Source organism: Falco rusticolus, chromosome 9, assembly GCF_015220075.1.
Source record: "Falco rusticolus isolate bFalRus1 chromosome 9, bFalRus1.pri, whole genome shotgun sequence".
NCBI classification, from domain to species: Eukaryota; Metazoa; Chordata; class Aves; order Falconiformes; family Falconidae; genus Falco; species Falco rusticolus.
In genome coordinates, this window is record NC_051195.1 from 31,154,666 (window position 1) to 31,173,879 (window position 19,214).

General features: G+C 42.8%; 1 protein-coding gene across 1 annotated transcript in view; it reads right to left on the minus strand.

The window, feature by feature from the left end:
• COL17A1 (collagen type XVII alpha 1 chain) overlaps positions 1-19,214 on the minus strand; it is a 36,874-nt gene that overhangs the window by 16,638 nt on the left and 1,022 nt on the right. Inside the window, exons 3-29 of the mRNA XM_037400684.1 lie at positions 18,520-18,618; positions 16,511-16,648; positions 16,104-16,151; positions 15,137-15,172; positions 13,472-13,519; positions 12,949-13,092; positions 11,832-11,975; positions 11,025-11,096; positions 9,997-10,068; positions 9,565-9,630; positions 8,101-8,265; positions 7,637-7,726; positions 7,453-7,497; positions 6,684-6,833; positions 6,028-6,243; positions 5,398-5,436; positions 4,409-4,435; positions 3,907-3,933; positions 3,361-3,423; positions 3,085-3,194; positions 2,530-2,578; positions 1,856-1,891; positions 1,660-1,713; positions 1,253-1,288; positions 1,018-1,053; positions 545-607; positions 136-171 (exon numbers count right to left, since the gene is read on the minus strand). Of these exons, the coding sequence (XP_037256581.1) occupies positions 136-171; positions 545-607; positions 1,018-1,053; positions 1,253-1,288; positions 1,660-1,713; positions 1,856-1,891; positions 2,530-2,578; positions 3,085-3,194; positions 3,361-3,423; positions 3,907-3,933; positions 4,409-4,435; positions 5,398-5,436; positions 6,028-6,243; positions 6,684-6,833; positions 7,453-7,497; positions 7,637-7,726; positions 8,101-8,265; positions 9,565-9,630; positions 9,997-10,068; positions 11,025-11,096; positions 11,832-11,975; positions 12,949-13,092; positions 13,472-13,519; positions 15,137-15,172; positions 16,104-16,151; positions 16,511-16,648; positions 18,520-18,618 (2,109 nt within the window). The remainder of the gene's footprint in view (positions 1-135; positions 172-544; positions 608-1,017; positions 1,054-1,252; positions 1,289-1,659; positions 1,714-1,855; positions 1,892-2,529; positions 2,579-3,084; positions 3,195-3,360; positions 3,424-3,906; positions 3,934-4,408; positions 4,436-5,397; positions 5,437-6,027; positions 6,244-6,683; positions 6,834-7,452; positions 7,498-7,636; positions 7,727-8,100; positions 8,266-9,564; positions 9,631-9,996; positions 10,069-11,024; positions 11,097-11,831; positions 11,976-12,948; positions 13,093-13,471; positions 13,520-15,136; positions 15,173-16,103; positions 16,152-16,510; positions 16,649-18,519; positions 18,619-19,214) is intronic.

Genomic DNA, 19,214 nt, shown 5'->3' on the forward strand with positions numbered 1-19,214 from the left:
CTGACTCTACAGTGCTTCTGAAACAGCAAGATCCCAGAACTTGAATCTGCTGCTATCTTCTCCCACCCTTTTTACAAATCAGCCTCCAGCCAAATCAGAAAGTACATGCACTTCTACCTCAAAAGAATCCCTTACCTTTTTTACCTGGCTGTCCATCACGGCCAGCTTGTCCTGTCCAAAAAAAAAAAAAAAAGAGACTGTTAGGGACAGCTGAAGTAGCATCACAGTTGCCATCCATCCTCCTCCTAAGCAGAGCACATACCTAAACACAAGAGAGTGGCTTTTCACCATACTGTGTCTGAAAAAACCTTGGCTGCAGTTACTCAAGATCCAGAAAACATTCACTTTTTCAAGTGAATTCATTAATTGTAGAACATCTTTTCCAAGTATACAAGCTAATCTTAGCTATCTAGAGAAAAGATCTAGGATCACAACCAGTTTGATTCCACTCCCATGTTGTTTCTTTGTCTGTGCTCACAGAAACACACTCTAGGTGGAAATGACATTGCCACACCTATAAACACAGCTGTTTTCTGTTACCCACCTACAGGTCCTTTAGCCCCTGGCTCTCCTGGAGGACCAGGCACTCCTCTTGAGCCTTGTTCACCTGTAGTGAAATGGTATGAAAATGAATCAAACAAATCTTGGTGAAGATAAAGCTTATGACTGTCAACAATATTTGGTGCTTTGCAATCGAAAAACAGCATTGACAGGATGTTCAGGCCTTATGATTCATGACTGACTGTCTCTGAGCATTAGAAGAGCTCAAGTGATGTGAATACATAGCCTCTGAAGGAGAATTTCCCTAAAGCTAAATACAAAGATTACTACCAAGATTAGTGGATCTATTTAAAACTTGGGTGCAAAAAACCCCCTCCTTTAACAAATAACATCATTACCCTTTTTCAAGTTAACTGGGAATGGCTGGGCTATGCTGTTATTTGGAAACTCACAGGAAACAGAGGAAACATATTTGGAAACAGATAGGCTGTTACTCTGGGAAAACAATCCACTAACCTGTCATTCCACGAGAACCCTTCTCACCCTGATCACCTGCGGTACAAAAAACGGAAGGATTCTGTGAGATTGTGTAATTGTAAAATGTTTACATCCAAGAAGATAAAATCTGCTTTCCGACAAAAGCACAGAAGAAAAAGCAAAAGAAGCATAGGGTTAATACCCATGGACAGTATCCATATCAAAAGGAAACTAAAGAAAATATGCACAAAAGATATCTAATTCATCAACACACCTTTGGGTCCAGGGGCTCCAGTGGCTCCTTTCTCACCTGAAAGATACACGGATAATTGAAGAATAATAATGATGTCGGAAGTGAAAGAAACTTCATGCATCAAGAACAATCATACAGATTCTTTGATATCAGACAAACTCAAACTGGAAATTCCTTTTCTTCAATACAGCTCCATCATCCAACCATGTTTCCTCACCTATACTGCTCTATTACCTCCGTGTCTCTTGTATTTCTCAATATTTGCTTGCAGTCATTAAGTTTAGCTTCCCTCCCCTTTCTTCAGCCTTAAGCTTTTCTTTGCCCCTAGCATCAAAATGCTACATGCTCAAACCAAGTCTGCTACTCAGAGAAGTACTAGAAAAGCACATCAGCTGCTGCGGTAATTGCTGAAAGGAAGAGAAGCTTACCCTTAGCACCTGGGAGGCCACCTTCTCCTCTAAATCCTTGCAGGCCAGGAGGACCTGCAGAAAAAATGAGATGGGGGAGTTTAATTCATCCCACTCACCACTATACATCACTGAAGAAGAAAAACTATGAAAAATTATCACTCTTGGTTTTGTTTTCTCCAATCACTATGCCAAAGCAAATGAATGCAGCACTCACCTGGAGGACCTTGTGGACCTGGAGAACCCATCAGACCTGTGAATAAGGAACATGGATTTTCTTTCAGTAACACCACTATTAGAAAATGAACAAATCTCTTTTGGTTTGCCCCACAGCATCCACAATCTACTAGGTGTTTAGCAGATTGGAATTCCCACAGCTACTGTGAGAATTTGCATCACTGGCATCCTTAAAACTGGGACAACAAATCTGCACAGCTTAGTTCTTGTGACATAGAGGAAGTGGTTTTCCCTAAAGTAAGGTAAAGTGATTCAAACCTTCCATCTTGACTGAGATGTTGGGACTATTTTTTTTATAGTTCAATTTTTATCACAGTTACATGGACTGTAGAGCTGTAACTCTGTCAGAAGCCTGTTAGGGCTATGGAATTTACCTTATTATTTCTGAAAGCAGAGAAAAAACAGCTGGAAACATCACACGTCTTTTTGTGTTTTGAGAAACCTCCCTGCCAATCCCCATTCTCACTAAGAATCTCCAAGAATTTATTGGCCTAAAGGTTATGTGTACCTACTAAACTAAATTTTACCTAAAATGAGGACTACTAGTTCACTTTTCTGATTACTGTAGCGTAACACAAGTGAAACAGAAAGACTAGAGTGCTCCTTTACTCCTAACTAGTCTGCTAGGCTCTCTCTGTCCATTTTCATATTTACCTTTAAGGCCAGCAGAACCTGGGGGACCAGGTGGCCCTGGAGGACCTGGCTCACCAACAGCACCTGCAGAATAAGAGCATGAATAGATACTGTAGAATACAATTATGATCCCATTTTTCCATTATCCCATCTTGTGTTATTCTTCCTCTGGCAAGTGTCATGAATAATCTGCTTGTCAGTGCAAAACACCCAAACAAGCATGCATTGTCCAAGAAAAAAACCCCATCTCACTGGGATTTAGGATGAGCAAGATAAATCCCCCAGCTTTGGTGACTTGGATAACAGGGAAGAAGATGACCTTGATACTAAGTGGTTTTGGTTCTGCCAAACTCAAACATGACTGAGAGACCTGGAAAACCAAAACAACCCTTGTTTACCGATTTTAAGTTTGGGAAAAAAAATCCCTTAGGCCAGATTTTTCTGTGCTGGGAAATGTTGAAATGAAATCTGGATTTGAATAATCAAATAAAATTCTACCACTGAAGTGTTTTATGAATTGGGACAATACTCTAGCTTTTGTCCATCTCTGCCTATTCAAGAATGGTACACCTAGACCCTACCTCTGTCTCCTTTTTCTCCAAATCCAGGTGGCCCAGGCTCCCCTCGAGGCCCTGGTAGCCCTTCTCGACCTCTCTGGCCCATGGGACCTTCTGTGCCAGGATCACCTACAGGAAACAAATGCCTTGTAAATAAAGATGTCTTTATGGGAGGCCTTGGGCAAGAGTGGCCACCTCCATGGGGGAAGGCAATGATCACACCAACCTGGTGTCATTATTCCCATGCCGTGTCAATCAGTTGTAAGAGACTCACAGCATTGATAGAGATGCTTACCCATGCTGCCTTTCTGTCCTTTTGGTCCTTCTGGTCCTTGGTGCCCAATTGGACCAGGAATGCCTGGAAAGAAAAACACACAAAGTGTTCAGAGTCCTTGTCTGTGTTCCATGAAAGAATAACATGCAAATTAAGGGAACCTGAAGCCTTGAGACTCATCAGCTGGGGTAAAGGGTATATTACTTGGAAAAGTGGGTACTTGAACAGGGATCTCTTTAGAAGAACACAATACGTATAAGAGCAAAAGGAAATTGGGCCAAGTGCTCATGCAGCTGTGGGACTCTGTCAGGGGTAGGTTGGGATCTTCACAACCCCCAATCAGGCATGTTCGACTAAGTGGAAGTCAGGCTAAGGCCTTGCTTGTAACAAAAGTCTCTAAGCTATGTCTGTAGCGCAGCACCAAGGTACTGATCAAGTGACTTAGTGTATGCTAAATATTGACTCTTTAGAGAATCACCTTCAGCTAGGTTTGCAGTGCAAAATTTGTTCTTGTCTAAATAATGTTACTAACACTCCCCCTCAAAGGAGAATTGTATTACTGCCCACCTGGGACACCAGGGAGTCCTCGCTCTCCTGTAGAGAGAAAGAAATAGACAGTCAGTGGGGAACAGGTCTTCCCTGTTTATCACTCTGGCCAGCTCTCACCCTCACATAAAAATGAATTTATGTTCCTGGCGTGTTTACAAGTTCTACTATCTCCAGCCACATTGGTCCCCTTGTGTTTATGCAATGGATTGAATCATTCACACCACACAAAATCCTCTGAAACACTCTGTGATTAAATCAGGTAGAGCTCAGGTTCAGGAATGACTTTCATCCAGGTGAAAGAAGTTTCTAGATTCAAAGTGAGGTCTGTTATCTCTTCTACTGTGAATTCTACAGTTGTCTTTGCCCAGAAAAAAAGCAAAAAATCCAACCATCACAACAATATCTGAACTACAGAATGCATCAGCTTCTCTAACTTCTGGAGTAACAAGAATTCGTTTGCTACCCAGGCCCTATGGCAGGCTGCCAATCTACCTGAGAAAGCAGGTAGCTCCAGACTCACCTCTGGGACCTTGCATTCCCATGTCACCTGAGAAAAGAGTAAAAAATAATCAGGGGAGATCCTGGAGACATTTCCAATGATTACTGATTCATTTTGTTTAGAGTTGCTTTCCCACCTTCAATGAAACATGAAGGAGTTTTGGGTGAGCAGGGACACTTCACACTTGAATGGTGCAGAATCAGACCCATCCCACTAATGGCAAACAGGATCTGGCCTTTCACACTGGCACAACGCAAGACTGGGTCTCCTGTATTAGTTCTGCATGAGATCGGGCCCTCTATGGTTTATGCAGCAAACTAGCTTTACACTGTAGCAGGACCAGGGCAGTGCCCGTCCCCCTGTACTGGGCGCTGGTGAGGCCGCACCTGGAACACCCTGTTCAGCTTTGGGCCCCTCACTTCTAAGGGGACACAGAGGTGCTGGAGCGTGTCCAGAGACGGGCAACGGAGCTGGGGAAGGGGCTGGAGCACAAGGCTGATGAGGAGCGGCTGAGGGAACTGGGGCTGTTCAGCCTGGCCAGGAGGAGGCTCAGGGGGGACCTTGTTGCTCTCTACAGCTCCCTGACAGGGGCTTGCAGGCGGGTGGGGGTCGGTCTCTTCTCCCAAGTAACAAGCAACAGGGCAAGAGGAAACAGCCTCAAGTTGTGCCAGAGGAGGTTTAGATTGAATGTTAGGGAAATTTCTTCATGAAAGGGTTATCAAGCATTGGAACAGGCTGCCCAGGGAAGTGGTTAAGTCACCATCCCTGGAGGTATTTAAAGAAGTGTAGATGTAGGAACATGGTTTAGTGGTGGACTTGGCAGTGTTAGGTTAAGGGTTGGACTCAATGATCTTTTCCAACCTAAATGAGTCTGATTCTATGATTCTTTGTGTAAATCAGCTTCATCTTTCACACTACCAATTGCCCCTTGTAGCAACATCCACCCCAAACTTATGCATTGCCAGAGCCAAGCAGTAGGCTAAGGGAAGGCAAGGGTTATATGGCTGTACCTTTCTCACCAGGTTCTCCTCTCTCCCCTCGGAAGTAGCCTGTAACAGGAAGTGAAGGGGCTGTTAGAGTGCATTACACAACAGAATGTCTACTTTCTTCACGTACAAGGGTCCTTCTATTCAGATTTTGAAGGCTGCAGGCAGCACAGGCTATCAAGCACAGCATGGCTTTGTAAGTAGTTTCCTCAGAAACTTGCTTTCTGTAATCCATGAAACTTCTGAAGCTGGGAGAATGTAGGCATCTGCTAAACAGAAGTAAATCATCCTTCCCTTGCTAAAAAAAAAAAGGTAGCATGAGAAATAAAGCATGGGTTCATTTTACTGTGTAGTTCTTTCAAAATGGAAAACTCACTTGCTACAGCAAACACGATACACCCTGGCACAGAATGGCATACCCACCACTCCTTTCTTCTCCCTTTTCTGCTGGCTTTAAGAGATGCACCACCAGTGTTAGTGGCAGCACTCTGAGCTCCAGCACAGCCTGTCTGTGAGGACAGGTGAGGGCACGATTTTTGACAGACTTCATTGCACTCTAAAAGCCCTGGCCTTTAGGTCCTTGGGCCAGCAAATCCTCCCACTCCCCTTTAAATAATCTGGTCTCATGCAGTACCACAGACTGACTCTGCTCACCTCGTTCCACTTCCTTGTTCAGTCTGTTCTTCACCATCAACCAGACTGACTCTTCATTTTCATAAGGGAAGGTTGAGGAGGGTGAAATACCCTGAAGAAAGTCTACTCTTGAAACATCCTTTTCTATATTTGAATTCCCTGGGTTAATCGTCAGGAGTCCGCCATTGATTTTTTCCAGGTTTTCCACACGAGATCTCAGCTTTCTCACTTCTTCCGCTGGAAGGTTAAAGGAAAATGTTAGGGAACATGCTGCCACAGATGCATGTCTGAAATACCTAAATCTAACAGCAGGGAGAAGGCAACATTTTCAAATAGCTATGGCCACTGAGTTTTGCAAGATTCTTCTTTGCATCTTTTTTCTAGCAGGGATATCTGGAGTTTATATGGCAGCTTTGGAATTGGAAAAGTAAGACCTCAAATCTCAGGAGTTTTCCTATCATACTCACCCCAAGGCTATATAACCTCTCATAAAAGGTTTACATTCCTTATCTATCCTTTTTGTTCATTTGTAGTATCTTAGCAGCAGTCACCATCAAGCTGAAGGTACTCCTCAGTTCTCTGGCTTGATATCTCTGGTACTTGGCTGTTTTGCCAGCTTACACCCTCTGTTTCTCTTTCTATCCAATTCAATGTTTTGTTCCTCAGTTATTTCTTACCCAGAGCAATGAGTCCAAAAAGCAATCCAAGGAGAAGCAACCAAGCCAGCAGCAAACCCAGGAGCCATTTCCACCAGCTGCAGCAGGAACCACAAGGACACCAGGATGGCGTTGATCCGATTGCACCCCCCACATCACCATTTCGTATTTCTGGAAGAGGGAAGGGACAGTCTCCTTGTTAATGAAGAGTTCCTTGACTTCAGAGTCAAGAACGTCTTAGAATAAGGACACCAAGGTCTGATCCATTATACAAGGGAATATGGAGAAAAATCTTTACATCCCACTCTGCACACAGTGGGTGTAATTCTAGTCCTGGTGGAAGCTGGGAACAGCATTCCTAATAGGAATTCCAACAGGGGACAACACTCAGTGTGTTTTACAATAACAGATGAAAAATGTGATCCCTTTGGGGTCAGTTTTTTGTACAGTTTTGAGCCATAAATGACAGCAATAGCCAGCATGGTCTGTCTGAGCCCTCTCCTTCCCATACATCTATCCTGGTAGCAGGATGCAGTTGTACCACCTATCAGCTATCCAGTTTTCCCCAGCAATTAAAAAATACCCCAACTGCCCACTCATCCATAATCAAATCACTGGTACCAATGTCTCTGGCAAGTGCTCTGTTCATTACAGACAGAGTAGCCTCCTGGACATTCCCTCCGTCTGATGTCATTGCACAGAGATGATTCATGTCACTCAAGGACAATTGCTTTGTTGTATATTGTGCTTTGGTGCTTCTTTCAATGAATGTCTGAATTGCATCACTTACCTGCATAGGTTGCTTTGTCCCTTGTTGGCACAGATTTCAGTCCTCCTGTTTTAATAGCAGAAAAAGAGGGTTTAATAGTCTTTATATGCATGATTAAACTTAGAGCATGGGCTTGAAAGGGAAAGATAGTAATGGAGGCAGAAGGAGAAAGGTCTGTTGCATTTCCACAGGGACAAACTCTTACCATTTGCATCTGATTTTAGGCCAGTATCTGTAGCATAAGAGGAGGAAAATCCCTGCTTCTCTTTCTTCAAGGTGTCTTCTACAAAGGATCCTGAACAAGAACCAAATGTAATTAAAAACATTATACCAGAAGTTCAATCAGGCCTACTTTGATTCATTGGCAAAAGGCACATTTTTTATTGGGAAGACACAATAGCTCTGCCTGCTTAAACCAGATCTAGCTTTTTGCTTTCAAAGCTTCTGAGCTTTGTGAAATTTTCCAAGGCAAACTCTAGAGCTTCAGATGCAAAAGCTAGACCTAGATTGCAGCTGGCATAGTTAAAGGCTAACTGCCTGCCAGAGTTTCTTGATTGGATTGCAAGGCTTGGAGTCAGATGTAGTGTCCTGAACTCAGAACTCCCCTTATGATCGGTCTCTATTTCTCTGCCCTCAGCCTATCCACGTGTCCCAAAGAAGAGAAGTTACCTCCATTAAGCCCAGTGGTAGAGGCACTAAAGACTTTGCCACTGTCCTTTGTCATGATCAAAAGCTCCATCTCCTTCTTTGCTGGGGCATTCTCCTTCTCCAGCAGCAGGAACTTGCAGTCTTTGCGCAGAATATCATCTCCCTGGGAGCTCAAAACAGTTCCCCCTGGAATATTGGTAAAAGATGGGAAAGGTGAGGAGATGAGCGTGGGCCACTGAGTCATAACTACAAGCCACAGCAGTTTTGTTCATTAAAACAGGTACTTGCATTGTGATTGGGGTTGCCACTACTATAAACACCCAGTAAGAGACACACTGGTTACTGAAGCTAAGAGGAGAGCAGTGTGTGTCATTAAATGTCTTTAGAGATGTGTATTCACTAGCAGGGGAGTGACCGCTACCAAAAACGGAGAGCATCTGGAATCAATTACATATAGAAATTATTTGCTCAATGACCTCTTTGCTTCTCAAACACACTTACTATAGAATCATAGAAACTCAGTCTGAGAGAGACATCCAAGGGTTATCAGAGCCAGCACAGCTCAAGCTGAGGAGCACCTTTAGCAGACCTACTCTGTCAAGCACAAAGCACTCCATATCCTTGAGAGCCAGGCATGGCTATGAGGCATTGAACTGTAGCTTACTGAGGTTTGGCCCAGGCCAAACAAGGCTCAAAACATCAGTGTGGTCATCCTTCTGCTATCAGGCAGTATCAAATATGCCTGGAACAGTATACTTGAATTTGCACACAAATTGACACACTGAAAATCAAAACAACCAGAATGGTATTATTCCATTGCTCTAGCATCAACCTGGAGTAAACCTGTGTTAGAAAAGTTATCATAACTTCTGTGGTATTCACATCTACTTTTAAGCCTCATCTTTGGGAGTCCCTGGATTGCAAAAGAAACTTGGCTTCCCTTACACACACACAAAAAAAAGACTAATTTATTGTTCTCAGTTGCAAAAGCCAGATGGAAAAGATGAATCCAAATTGTTCAAGGACAAAAAGTCAGTAGAAAGACCTCAGGTTCTTTCATTAAAAAAAATATTCTGATTATGTGTAAATCAGTTCCTTGATTTTTGACTGGTTGAGGCTGGTACTACTGCAAAATGATGTCTAAAATCAACCTTGCATGTGTTTTGGCTTCAAATGAAGCACAATTTCACACATGCGATCTTCTATCCAGTTACCTGCCTGTTGCGCAGAAACAGCTGCAATGAAATCATCCAAGTTACCACAGAGTGGGAGAGATCTGAATCAGACCATCTCATTTGCTCATTTTAGCTTCTGGCTCATTTGCTTTCTTTTCAGAAAGGTACTGGTATGAGACTTGGTTAGTGACAAGTCATGCTCCTGAGGAGCCAGGCATTAGTGTCACACAGCTGGTTGAATCTCTAACTTGTTTTTATCATGATATGCCTTACAAGGCCATGCCTAAACAACTGTGAATGACACACTCACCCGCTGAGGCAGACACACCAGTACTTGCCACGGTGTTACTCTGAGAAGTGTTCTTCATCCCATATGCTGCAATGAAGAAATTAGAGAATGGAAGAGATGAAGGATAACAAGGTATCTACACAGACCAGCCTTGGGCTGAACACCATTTCAAAAATCTTTTCTTATTCAGGGTACCTAGGACAACTCAAACAAGCAAGGGCTCCCCCAGCAAGCGAATATCTAGTGCTTACATAGCACAGGGAGCTATCCCTGCACATGCAAAGCAGAGGAAATGTTCCTCAATATCCCCTCATACCACATTGCTCCCCACAAGAAGATGGTAATGCAGGAGTCTCTGTCAATATGAACTTTTTAGTCACTATAGTAGAGGTGGGAGGAGGCAGCACACATTGGTGACCCTCACACTTTCTCCAGGCTTAAACTGTTGCTGACCTGCAGAGGCTGCAGTAGCGTTCTGGTTCAGGGCTGAAGAGCTTGGAGACAGGTTGTTTTGAACTCCAAACACTGCAAAGAAAAAGATCGCAAGGGGGGTTATAGGAGTCCTGTAGTGCAGGTGGTATTCTGGCTAAAAACAAAACCAGACTTATGAGAATAATGACAACCTCTCCCAAGAAAATTCACCAGCTAGCTGGAGTCATCACTGGCCTAAGCACTTCTGTTCAAAGATTTTCCTTACAAATTGTATTTTTGCTTAGATCATTTTGCTGTATAAGTTATTGTTGGCCCAGGACAATAACAGTGACCATTTTAAAATTATCACAAGATAGAATGTGAAGCCACTCTCATGGCTGCATGGACATTTCTGCAGGTGGGGCGCTTGGGAAATTTAAGGAGATAACTGCACACAGTATGTGTCAAAGTACTGTCCAGAGAAAAGCAAATGGCTTGGAAGGTGGCACCTTTGGTAACAGAATCAGTGTGGCAATATTAGTGCAGTGTACAGACCACTCTCATACACCCTGCTCTCTTTGCAGGCCCAGTCAGAGACCTTGCATGATGGCACTGTGCTGTGCAGACATAGTGTATGTGACCGAAAGGAAGTGGTTCAGTGACATTGAAGAGAGTCTTCCAGAAGCCATGAGCCAGATAAATCAAAGGGAATTTACAGAGAAAACTGACAGAGGACCAGTGGGCCTTTATGGAGTTTGACACATGAGTTTATTTTTTAAGACATTACCCTGAGTTGTTCTAGGGAAGAAACAGGCTGTCCTAACAGCTGTCTTTCAAAAGATAAATTATTCTCCTTAGAAATCCTCTAGTTTTCCCTGCCTCCCAGACAAAAATAGCCAGGAGGTAACACCAACTATACAGGGCCAACTCAGAATAAATCCACCACAACCAATGAATAACTGGGACGTGCATACAAGCTGCTGACACTGAGATGAGGCACAGAAGAGAAACAGAGTGTACTTGTCTGCCTTGACCGTGGAATTGTGAAGGGAAGAAGAGAAAAATCTGACCTGTAGAGGAAGTGCTCAGGCCTGCGTTCAGAGTATGATTGCTGGGAGCCAGGTTATTTGGAACACCAAAAACTACAAAACGAGGAGGTAAAATGTTACTACTTCTCTGGAATCAGAAATCCAGCACCCAAAGGTCAGTGGCACAGTCACAGAAATTGTCAGAGTCACTTGGAAATGCAATTAGTAAAAATGCACAATAATTGCACAGAGGAAAAATCTTAAACATTTTCACACCACACCACTCTTTTACTGAACTGACAAAGGGGAGAAAATCCTACATCAGACAAGTTGCAATCGTGAGACTGTATCAGAAAGCAAAGCTTTTAATAGTATGTTACCATAAAGTTTCCTGCGTTTTTTCTCTGCGGTTGGGAAATGCAGCACCCTTGGCATTTAGAAGTGTGCCTTGCGAGATAGAAGCACGCTCAGCACTTACTAATCACATCTTTAATATATGAGGACTGAAGTTCTTACAATGGGCCAGGATGATCCAATGTCGACTAGAGTCTAAAACTAGTTTTGATAGGGAACGTGAGCATGACCGTATTGATAAAATTATCACCAAAGTTTAGCAACAGATCAGGCAGTCAGGACAATAGATTCTCACAAAGAAGGACTTTCAAATACAGTCAGTGTAGAAGCAGAGAGCAGCAAGTTACAGAAAACCAGAGAAAATTCAAGCATGTCCCCTGACATCTCGATTCTTCCATCATTTTAGTTCTTCTTGCTGTGCAAAAAAAAGCACTGCTGTTGACCCAGTTTCAGTGAAATTACATCCTTCAAGCCTGGGTAGTCCAGGGAACATACCTGATCCTGTAGAGTGAGACATAGCATTGATCAAGGAAGAGCTGTTATGATAACCACCAAGGGAAGACCCAGCAGGCAGGGTGGAGGACCACATATATGAAGGGAGGGCAGTATTCAGTATGGTTGTATCGTATGTCCCTGACACTGTAAAAAAACCAAACAAACAGAAGTAGTTTTCAATGAGACCAGGCTTAGCATGCATTGCAGGTTTACATGGCACAAAACTTCACCTGCCTTAAATTTTACCCTAGTGGAGTCAACACAATGACTCCAGGTTAACATGGTATAACTGATCTCAAATGCCAGCTGATTACAGCCCAGCTGATTTTTAACCAGTGGTGTAAAGATTGACATGATAGCATAATCATTCATAAAACACCTTGAAGAGATTTCATTGCTTGTAGATGCTATGATACCAGAATAAAACACTTCGGTCCGCCATTCTATTAATAAATCATCCTGGCCCATGCAACATATGACTTACTTCCCACATAAGGCTCTGATTTGTTCACTGGTGCATTGGAGTAGAATTCCAAGTTTTGGACAGGATTTGAGCCATGTGCAAGAAAAAAAGGTATTGCTTGTTCCTAGATACTGGTGGAAGGCAGTGGAGTGAATGTGAATACCACTGCCTCAAGCCCTGTGGTAAGGCTTATAAATAATAAAAGCTGGTTATAGTGTTTTAAGTACTACATTACTATCGAGTTCTAGTGATCTCTGAACCATGTGGTGTGGCAAATAAATCAAACAATAACCCAAATGTTGTCTTCAGTGCTATCTCCATCGTGCTTGGAGATAAGAGATCAAATCACTTTAAGACATATCTGTTTAGAGCTCTTTGTCTCTGCCAGAAGTGCCTCTGAATTAAAGCTGGTGACAGCATGAACTGGCTTACTTTTAAGGAAATCAGACAAGACACTAGAAAGCTACCAAGATGGCTCTTGTTAGGTCAACATCTGGACAGCCCTCCAGCATTCTGACCCTTTTTCTGTATTGCCACCACTGTCTGGGACAGAGACCATATATTCTTACTCAGTTGTTCTTAGCAACTGGGTATTTTTATGGCAAATAATATTTGGAATGGCTCCAGCATTGCTAACCATCCTCTGCCAAGTACCTGACTGAGAGCTTTCAGTAACCATCTTTGTCTCCACCACAGCCTTTTTCGGTATCGGGAGAGTACTTGATGGCGATCGAGTAGGGCTGCAGCTGGCTGACCGACTTCCTTTCAGCAAACGTTTCACATCATCCAACTCTGTCCCTGGAAAGAAAAGCAAGTGTCCAGGCTCACCCAAAAGCCATTGTTTCATTGATCTGTAATCTTACCCACACTAAACCACTCAGTAGAATCTACCTGTCCAAGAAGCTGTACTTTCTGGGGATGCCACTTAATAACAAAGCTTCAAGGCCTCATTTCTGGGACTAAGTACAACTACATCCTTGCAAGACCGCCATCTAACCCACAGCATCCTTCCTTGTTCAAAAAGGGGAGACAAATGAATATTCTTAACAGGAAAAAAAGAATGATATGCTGCTGTCATCATAAAGATTGGGTCCCAAAGACGCTGCAGACACACCCAGAGCAACAACACCCTCTATATTATATCTGATCCCCCTGGAATAAAATCCATGGCACTTACATCTGCCAGAGGGAGATGCGCTCTGCAGTCGGACCCGTATTTCACTCTCTGGGAAGAGAAAAAGCAGATCATGAATATAGAGTGAGATGCATTTGTGTCTTGGGCTGGGAATTAATATTTAGGTTGAAGTTAATTCCTTCCTTCTTTATGTCTGTGTTCCATCTTGTTGTCTTGCTGCTTGATTTGAGCAGCACGCGTGGCCCATGTGGATTGGTTGTAAATTTGTTTGGGTGACTTTTTGTTTTGGGGTCACATTTTGATACTTTTAATTCCAGACAGCCATATTTTACTCATTGAAAGCCTCCGTTGAAGTCAATAACATTGCTACTGCCAGACATACGCAAGGCCTAATTATGCAGTCCTCAATCATATCGATATTCTCACTCACTACAAATATTATTATTATTATTGTCCTTCTGGACAAAAACTGAGAGAGCCAAAAGAAGCTTACTAAATACACAAAATCCCTACTTGGGAATTTACTTGGGTAAAATTCACACTGTCATCTCTACAATGGGCTGTATGATTTAGTCTCTTACAACCTGCTGGCTTGTCTTTTGACTCACTGAATGTAACCAGGCCAGTTTTAAGCCAACATTCTCGCTAGGTACTTGATTTTATTACTGACTTTTACTGTCCAGCCCAAGAGACTATAGAGTTAACGTGATTTGGCTGGGGCAAGCCTTTAAGCTTGCTACCCACAAGCAAACTGGCCAGCCAGGACATGCAATATATGCTACTCAAGATGAAATCTGACAGTGCATGCACTATAAAAGAAACACTAGCTTTGGCATTCATGTGGAGAAGCTGATGGATTGGAATTATTTTCTGAAGTAATATGAGAAGCTGGAGCTGATTCTCTGGTGTCTGTTTTATTATGTATGGCCTAGTTCTGCTGGGAGCTCAGGTATGTAGTGTGCTAGAGGAGGCTGTGAAGATCTGAGGTAGAATAATTGGAAACTGTGATACTCTCCAGGAGAAGTGCGCAAGAGCACACTTTGATTTATATCCACTGCTAAAATAAACTTGGATAAAGTGACATTATAGTTTCCTCTTCAAGCAACTGGGAACAGATATTACACTCTTACAGACCAATATAATCCTTCTTTCCCCAACACTGTTAATAAATTATTAGAGAAGCTGAATGCCTTAATGCAGAGCTGTACAGTGAGCTGGCTAAACAGACCACAGCAAGTCCATAATTTCCTCACCACCTCTCTACTACCAGCATAAGATCATTTTGGGGTATGTATGGCCTTATGGTTTGCAAGATAGATTGCAGTAGGAGTAACATGAATACAATTACTGTAAATATGTCAAGAGGTGGGTCACAGAGCATGGATGGACAGAGTTTATGGTAGTGAACAGACAAGACAGAAGCCTGTGTCCTATGCCCCCAGATGTCCAGGTACCCAAGTAGATCCTCCTTTCTGACACAGTCCAAACCACCATGATCTTCACTAAGGTCAATTTTTACACCAAACTTGTTTAAGCAATTGCTTACAGATAAATGGTTCACATCTGCAGTGGTGTAAAACCACATACCTCATCTGACTGCTCTACACTTAAACTGGTTGATTCCAGCTACAGAATAGGTCCATTTAACATAGCCTGAATCATACTGAAGAAAGCAATGGAGGCTTCTAAAAGAACAGTATCACTCACCTCGACTTTGGCTTCTCCCTCTTGTGGAGGCAGATGCTGTGAACAGCAATGAAAGAAAAGCAGTATTAGGCTTTACTGTCTGTGACCTCACTGAAAATGAACACATAGAACTTTCTTAGAGTGCTCAGACTCAGACAGTAACCTCTACTTGTGGCACAGCTGGGGGAACTGAATGCTTCAAGTTTTTACCAGGCCACTTTTATGCTTTAAAGTGTCTTAAAGAATCACTAGCACCTTTAGCATTTCTGGACCAACTGCTCTTTCTTTTTGTACACATAAATGTTGTTCATAAACGGTGATCTCCCATTCCAACTGGCCAAAAGGAAGCCAATAGGCCTGTTTAGCGCACCAGCCAAGGTTGGACACTTCGAAACCCTGCCTCCTCTTTGAGCCAGAAAGATGGCCTGACCATATTTTTCACTATTTGCACTGAGTAAAATCAGTAGCTTAGAGTTTGGACAGGGCAAACTCATACCTGCTGACAAAGTTCAGTGTAGAATATATCACTTGAGAGACAGTTCATCTTTCCATATAAACATGTTGAAACCTAGAAAAGAGCTACTGGGTAAGTATATCCAGCAATGGCTCAAAATCCTGTCTGGGCTTTCTTGCTTGGAGTTGTTCTCTCAGCTATGGGTGCAGAGGGGAGGAAATGTTACGAAGCATCCCATATCTATGTTCTCCTGTCCGTGTCTAATGCCACATGGAGAGTGTCACAAAAGCACTTGAGGGCAGCAGATATATGGTATGCACCCTCTGTTTGAATATGTATCAGCTAGAGACTCTGCTGTCAGTTGTTAATGTAAATCCCAAGTAACTCTTCCGAAATCATGGAGCTGTACTGGCTGCGCAATACAGAGGCAGCATAGGTAGAGCAAGACACAGCGATGTGCAAAAAGCCACTGTAGTCACCAACTCACATGGCCTTGCCATAATGTTCAAAGGAACAGCTCTAAAAAGAACATACCAATCTCTTTTCTGGGAAACTCAGGAGAAGAGTTTGCACTGGAGCTCCCTGCAAAGAACAGAAAGATGCTCATTAATACTTTGCACAAGATCATTAAAAGCTTTAAAAACATGTCTTCCTGGTAACTGTCTAATCCCAGTGGGCAACAAACATTTCCATTTTAAAAAAGAGCTATGCAGGATTACATGAAAGAGCTGCTAATGTCTTTCAACAAAAATGTGCCAGAACTCCTTTTAGGAATGAGCATTACTATAAATAGGACTTAATCATTAAAATGTGTCCCTGATGGCTTATTTCCTAGCAAAACCACAATGGGATTCTTGTGCTGTTTGGGACAATCCTGCATTAATGCGACCTCACAATGTGCACTACACATTGCCTCCTTTCCATGGCATGTTCTGTGATACCTTCATATGTTGCATGACGGTTGACATAGGTTTTTCTTTCAAATGTTGAGCCAGGTGATTTGGTGAGAGTAGAGCTGGGAGACTGGGTTTGTCTGTAGCCAGAGGATGACGATGTTGAATTCAATCTACCACTTCCACCTATAGGCAAAACAAAATGCCCTCAGCAAACTGAAGGTATGCTCTGGATGCACGCTCTGGATGTCCTGAGTTCTCAATATTCAGTGCAGAGAGGAGTACTGGTTATCTTTGTGGCTTCAAGAAAAAGATATTGTCAATGATATATATGACAGCAGGTTTTGGCCTAGGGGAATGAATGAGCCACCTCCCCTAAGCAGGAATAAATCTGTTCTGGATGGTGCTGGGTTTTAGTTCAGACACAGATTCACCTGTAAACTCCGTTGTTAAATGACACAAGCCACAGAAATTGGGAGACTGTTAAACCAAACTCATAGTGCTGAAGGATACAGTTCATGAAATAAAGGAGAGCAGAGATGAGTCCACTTCCCTCCCAAAGCAGCTATCCACACTCTCACTTAGTCATGCCTTAGTCAGTTCATTTTCTGGAGAAGTTATGGAGGTCTGTGTCAGGCCCAAGGCAGCATGGAGGTTATTAGTGGCTGTTCTATTTAGACAGAGGAAAGAATTTACCTCCTAATTCACATCAGTGCTGTGGGAGAAAGAACTGAGCCGCCATAACTAATGCGTTCATACTCTTCTATGAAATCTAATGCTGGAGTATGATCAGAGTACAGCAAAAAGGTAGCCCGGTAATAAAGTACAACATATCCATGCTGACAGCAGGATCAGACTGGGTATTGTTTACTGCTCCTGCAAAAAGACTGTGCCCTTATAACCTCAACAAAGTGTTTTCTTGCAAACTTTCCCCTGTTTTGTTCTGTAACTTTCCCACGTAATTCAGCAGAACTACTGTGACAAGTAGGCCTCTGTTAGAGGCATTCTGCAAGCAGAGTGGGAAAGCAGACATTAGAAAACGGTCTGTGAAACTTCAAGAACTCATTATCTCTAAAGAACTCATTATCTCAGATTCCTTTCTTTTCCTCCACACACTGAAAAGAGATAACAAGGAAGATGGCAATCCCGAACAGTCATCTGAGTTGTTTGCAAGGTTGCGTTCAGTTCTCAGACTGGTGCTAGTCCAGACAATTAGACTGACATCTTCACTGGAGTTACTTCACAATTACCCTGAGGCAAAATGATTCCACACTCTGGCCTGTAATTGGTATGGAGGTGTCTGTCAGATCTATTGCGTATGGCTAATTTTGCTCTTGAGCTTCCAAACTTCACTCTCTTTGGTTTGTCAGCTCTTTTGAAGCATGGAGGATGTTTTCTACAAAGATAGTTATACCGTCTATCTCACTGGGGACAGAGAGAGGGGTGTGCCAGAAACCTGGCTAGAAAGCTTATATTTCAGAAGCCTTTACTATGACAATCTAACAGCTGGGCAAAGAAAGCTGTTAGAGAAAAACCCTGAGTTTATGGAGTACACAGCACTTACTGATTTAGCATGTCCTGAAAATCTGGCATACTGTTGAAAGTGCTAACGTCATGGACACACATGCACAAGAAAATATTTTCTAGGAAATTCTTTAATGATATTCTAACCTCAGCAAGATCAACAAAAAGATTAATCAAAACTGTAATTTGAACAAGAATGGTCAGAAAGATTGTGATTTGGAAATCCTGAAAGAAGGGAAATTTGGTTTCTGAATGACTTCTTAACAATGGTGGGAATGGCATTTTTTGCTGTTGTTCTCCTGAAACCAAGCTTTCCCTGTGGAAAATGGGAATTTTGCCATTTACTCACCTATCTTCACACCCAGATCTAGGGAAGGAATACCTTTGTTCTGCGTGTTTGCCACTTCTACTTTCATATACCCTGTTTTCCTTACCTCTGGCTCATCCTACTTCCCTGCCCTGAATCTCTCCTCAGACCATTTCTGCTGCCTTCGCTCTCTGTTTCATCACTGTGCAATGTCTTCATTCCTTACTTGAAGTCACATAGCTGCTGCTATGGGTGTAAGACCTCTTTTCCACTCCGCTCCCTCCAGTGTGGGATGATGTTTTGAGCCCACTGCTGCTCCCTCCTTCTGGAAGAGATGAGCACAAAATGAGACATTCTCTCAGGGTAAGAAGAGCAAGGCAGGAGGTAACCAAAGCTGTCCTCACACTCACTACAAGCATAGCTTCATGTCTGGTGAGACATCAGAACTGCAGAGAAATGTCTTGGCAGAGCACATAACGATTCACACTGTAGACCCAGCAAGTCTGTATTCAAGTTTTGCTCCATACATGGACTGAAGGATGTTCCTGTTAACTCTCATCATAAATGAGATAGTGCAATTCCTTTCCAACCCAGCTGCAGCAAGCTAATCAAGAATACAGTAGTATAAAGAGCATGTAGGATTCTTCCCTACTTGGTACTTGTACTTCCCTGCAGAGGTAGAAATCGCCCATGATATGTGATATTACCTGAAAAGATTCACTCACTGTTGTCAGCTGGATAAGATGACAAGGAAATACACTGCAGCCCCAGCAGTGGAGGCTGCAGACCCATCACTTTTGACCCTTGTTCCCAAAAGACAGTCACCACTGGAGACCCTATATCTGGGCTTAAGCCCTTGGAGAGTCTGGTCTACCAGTCTTAGTGGACTTTTTTGTGCAGCTCTGTTTCTGACAATACCCT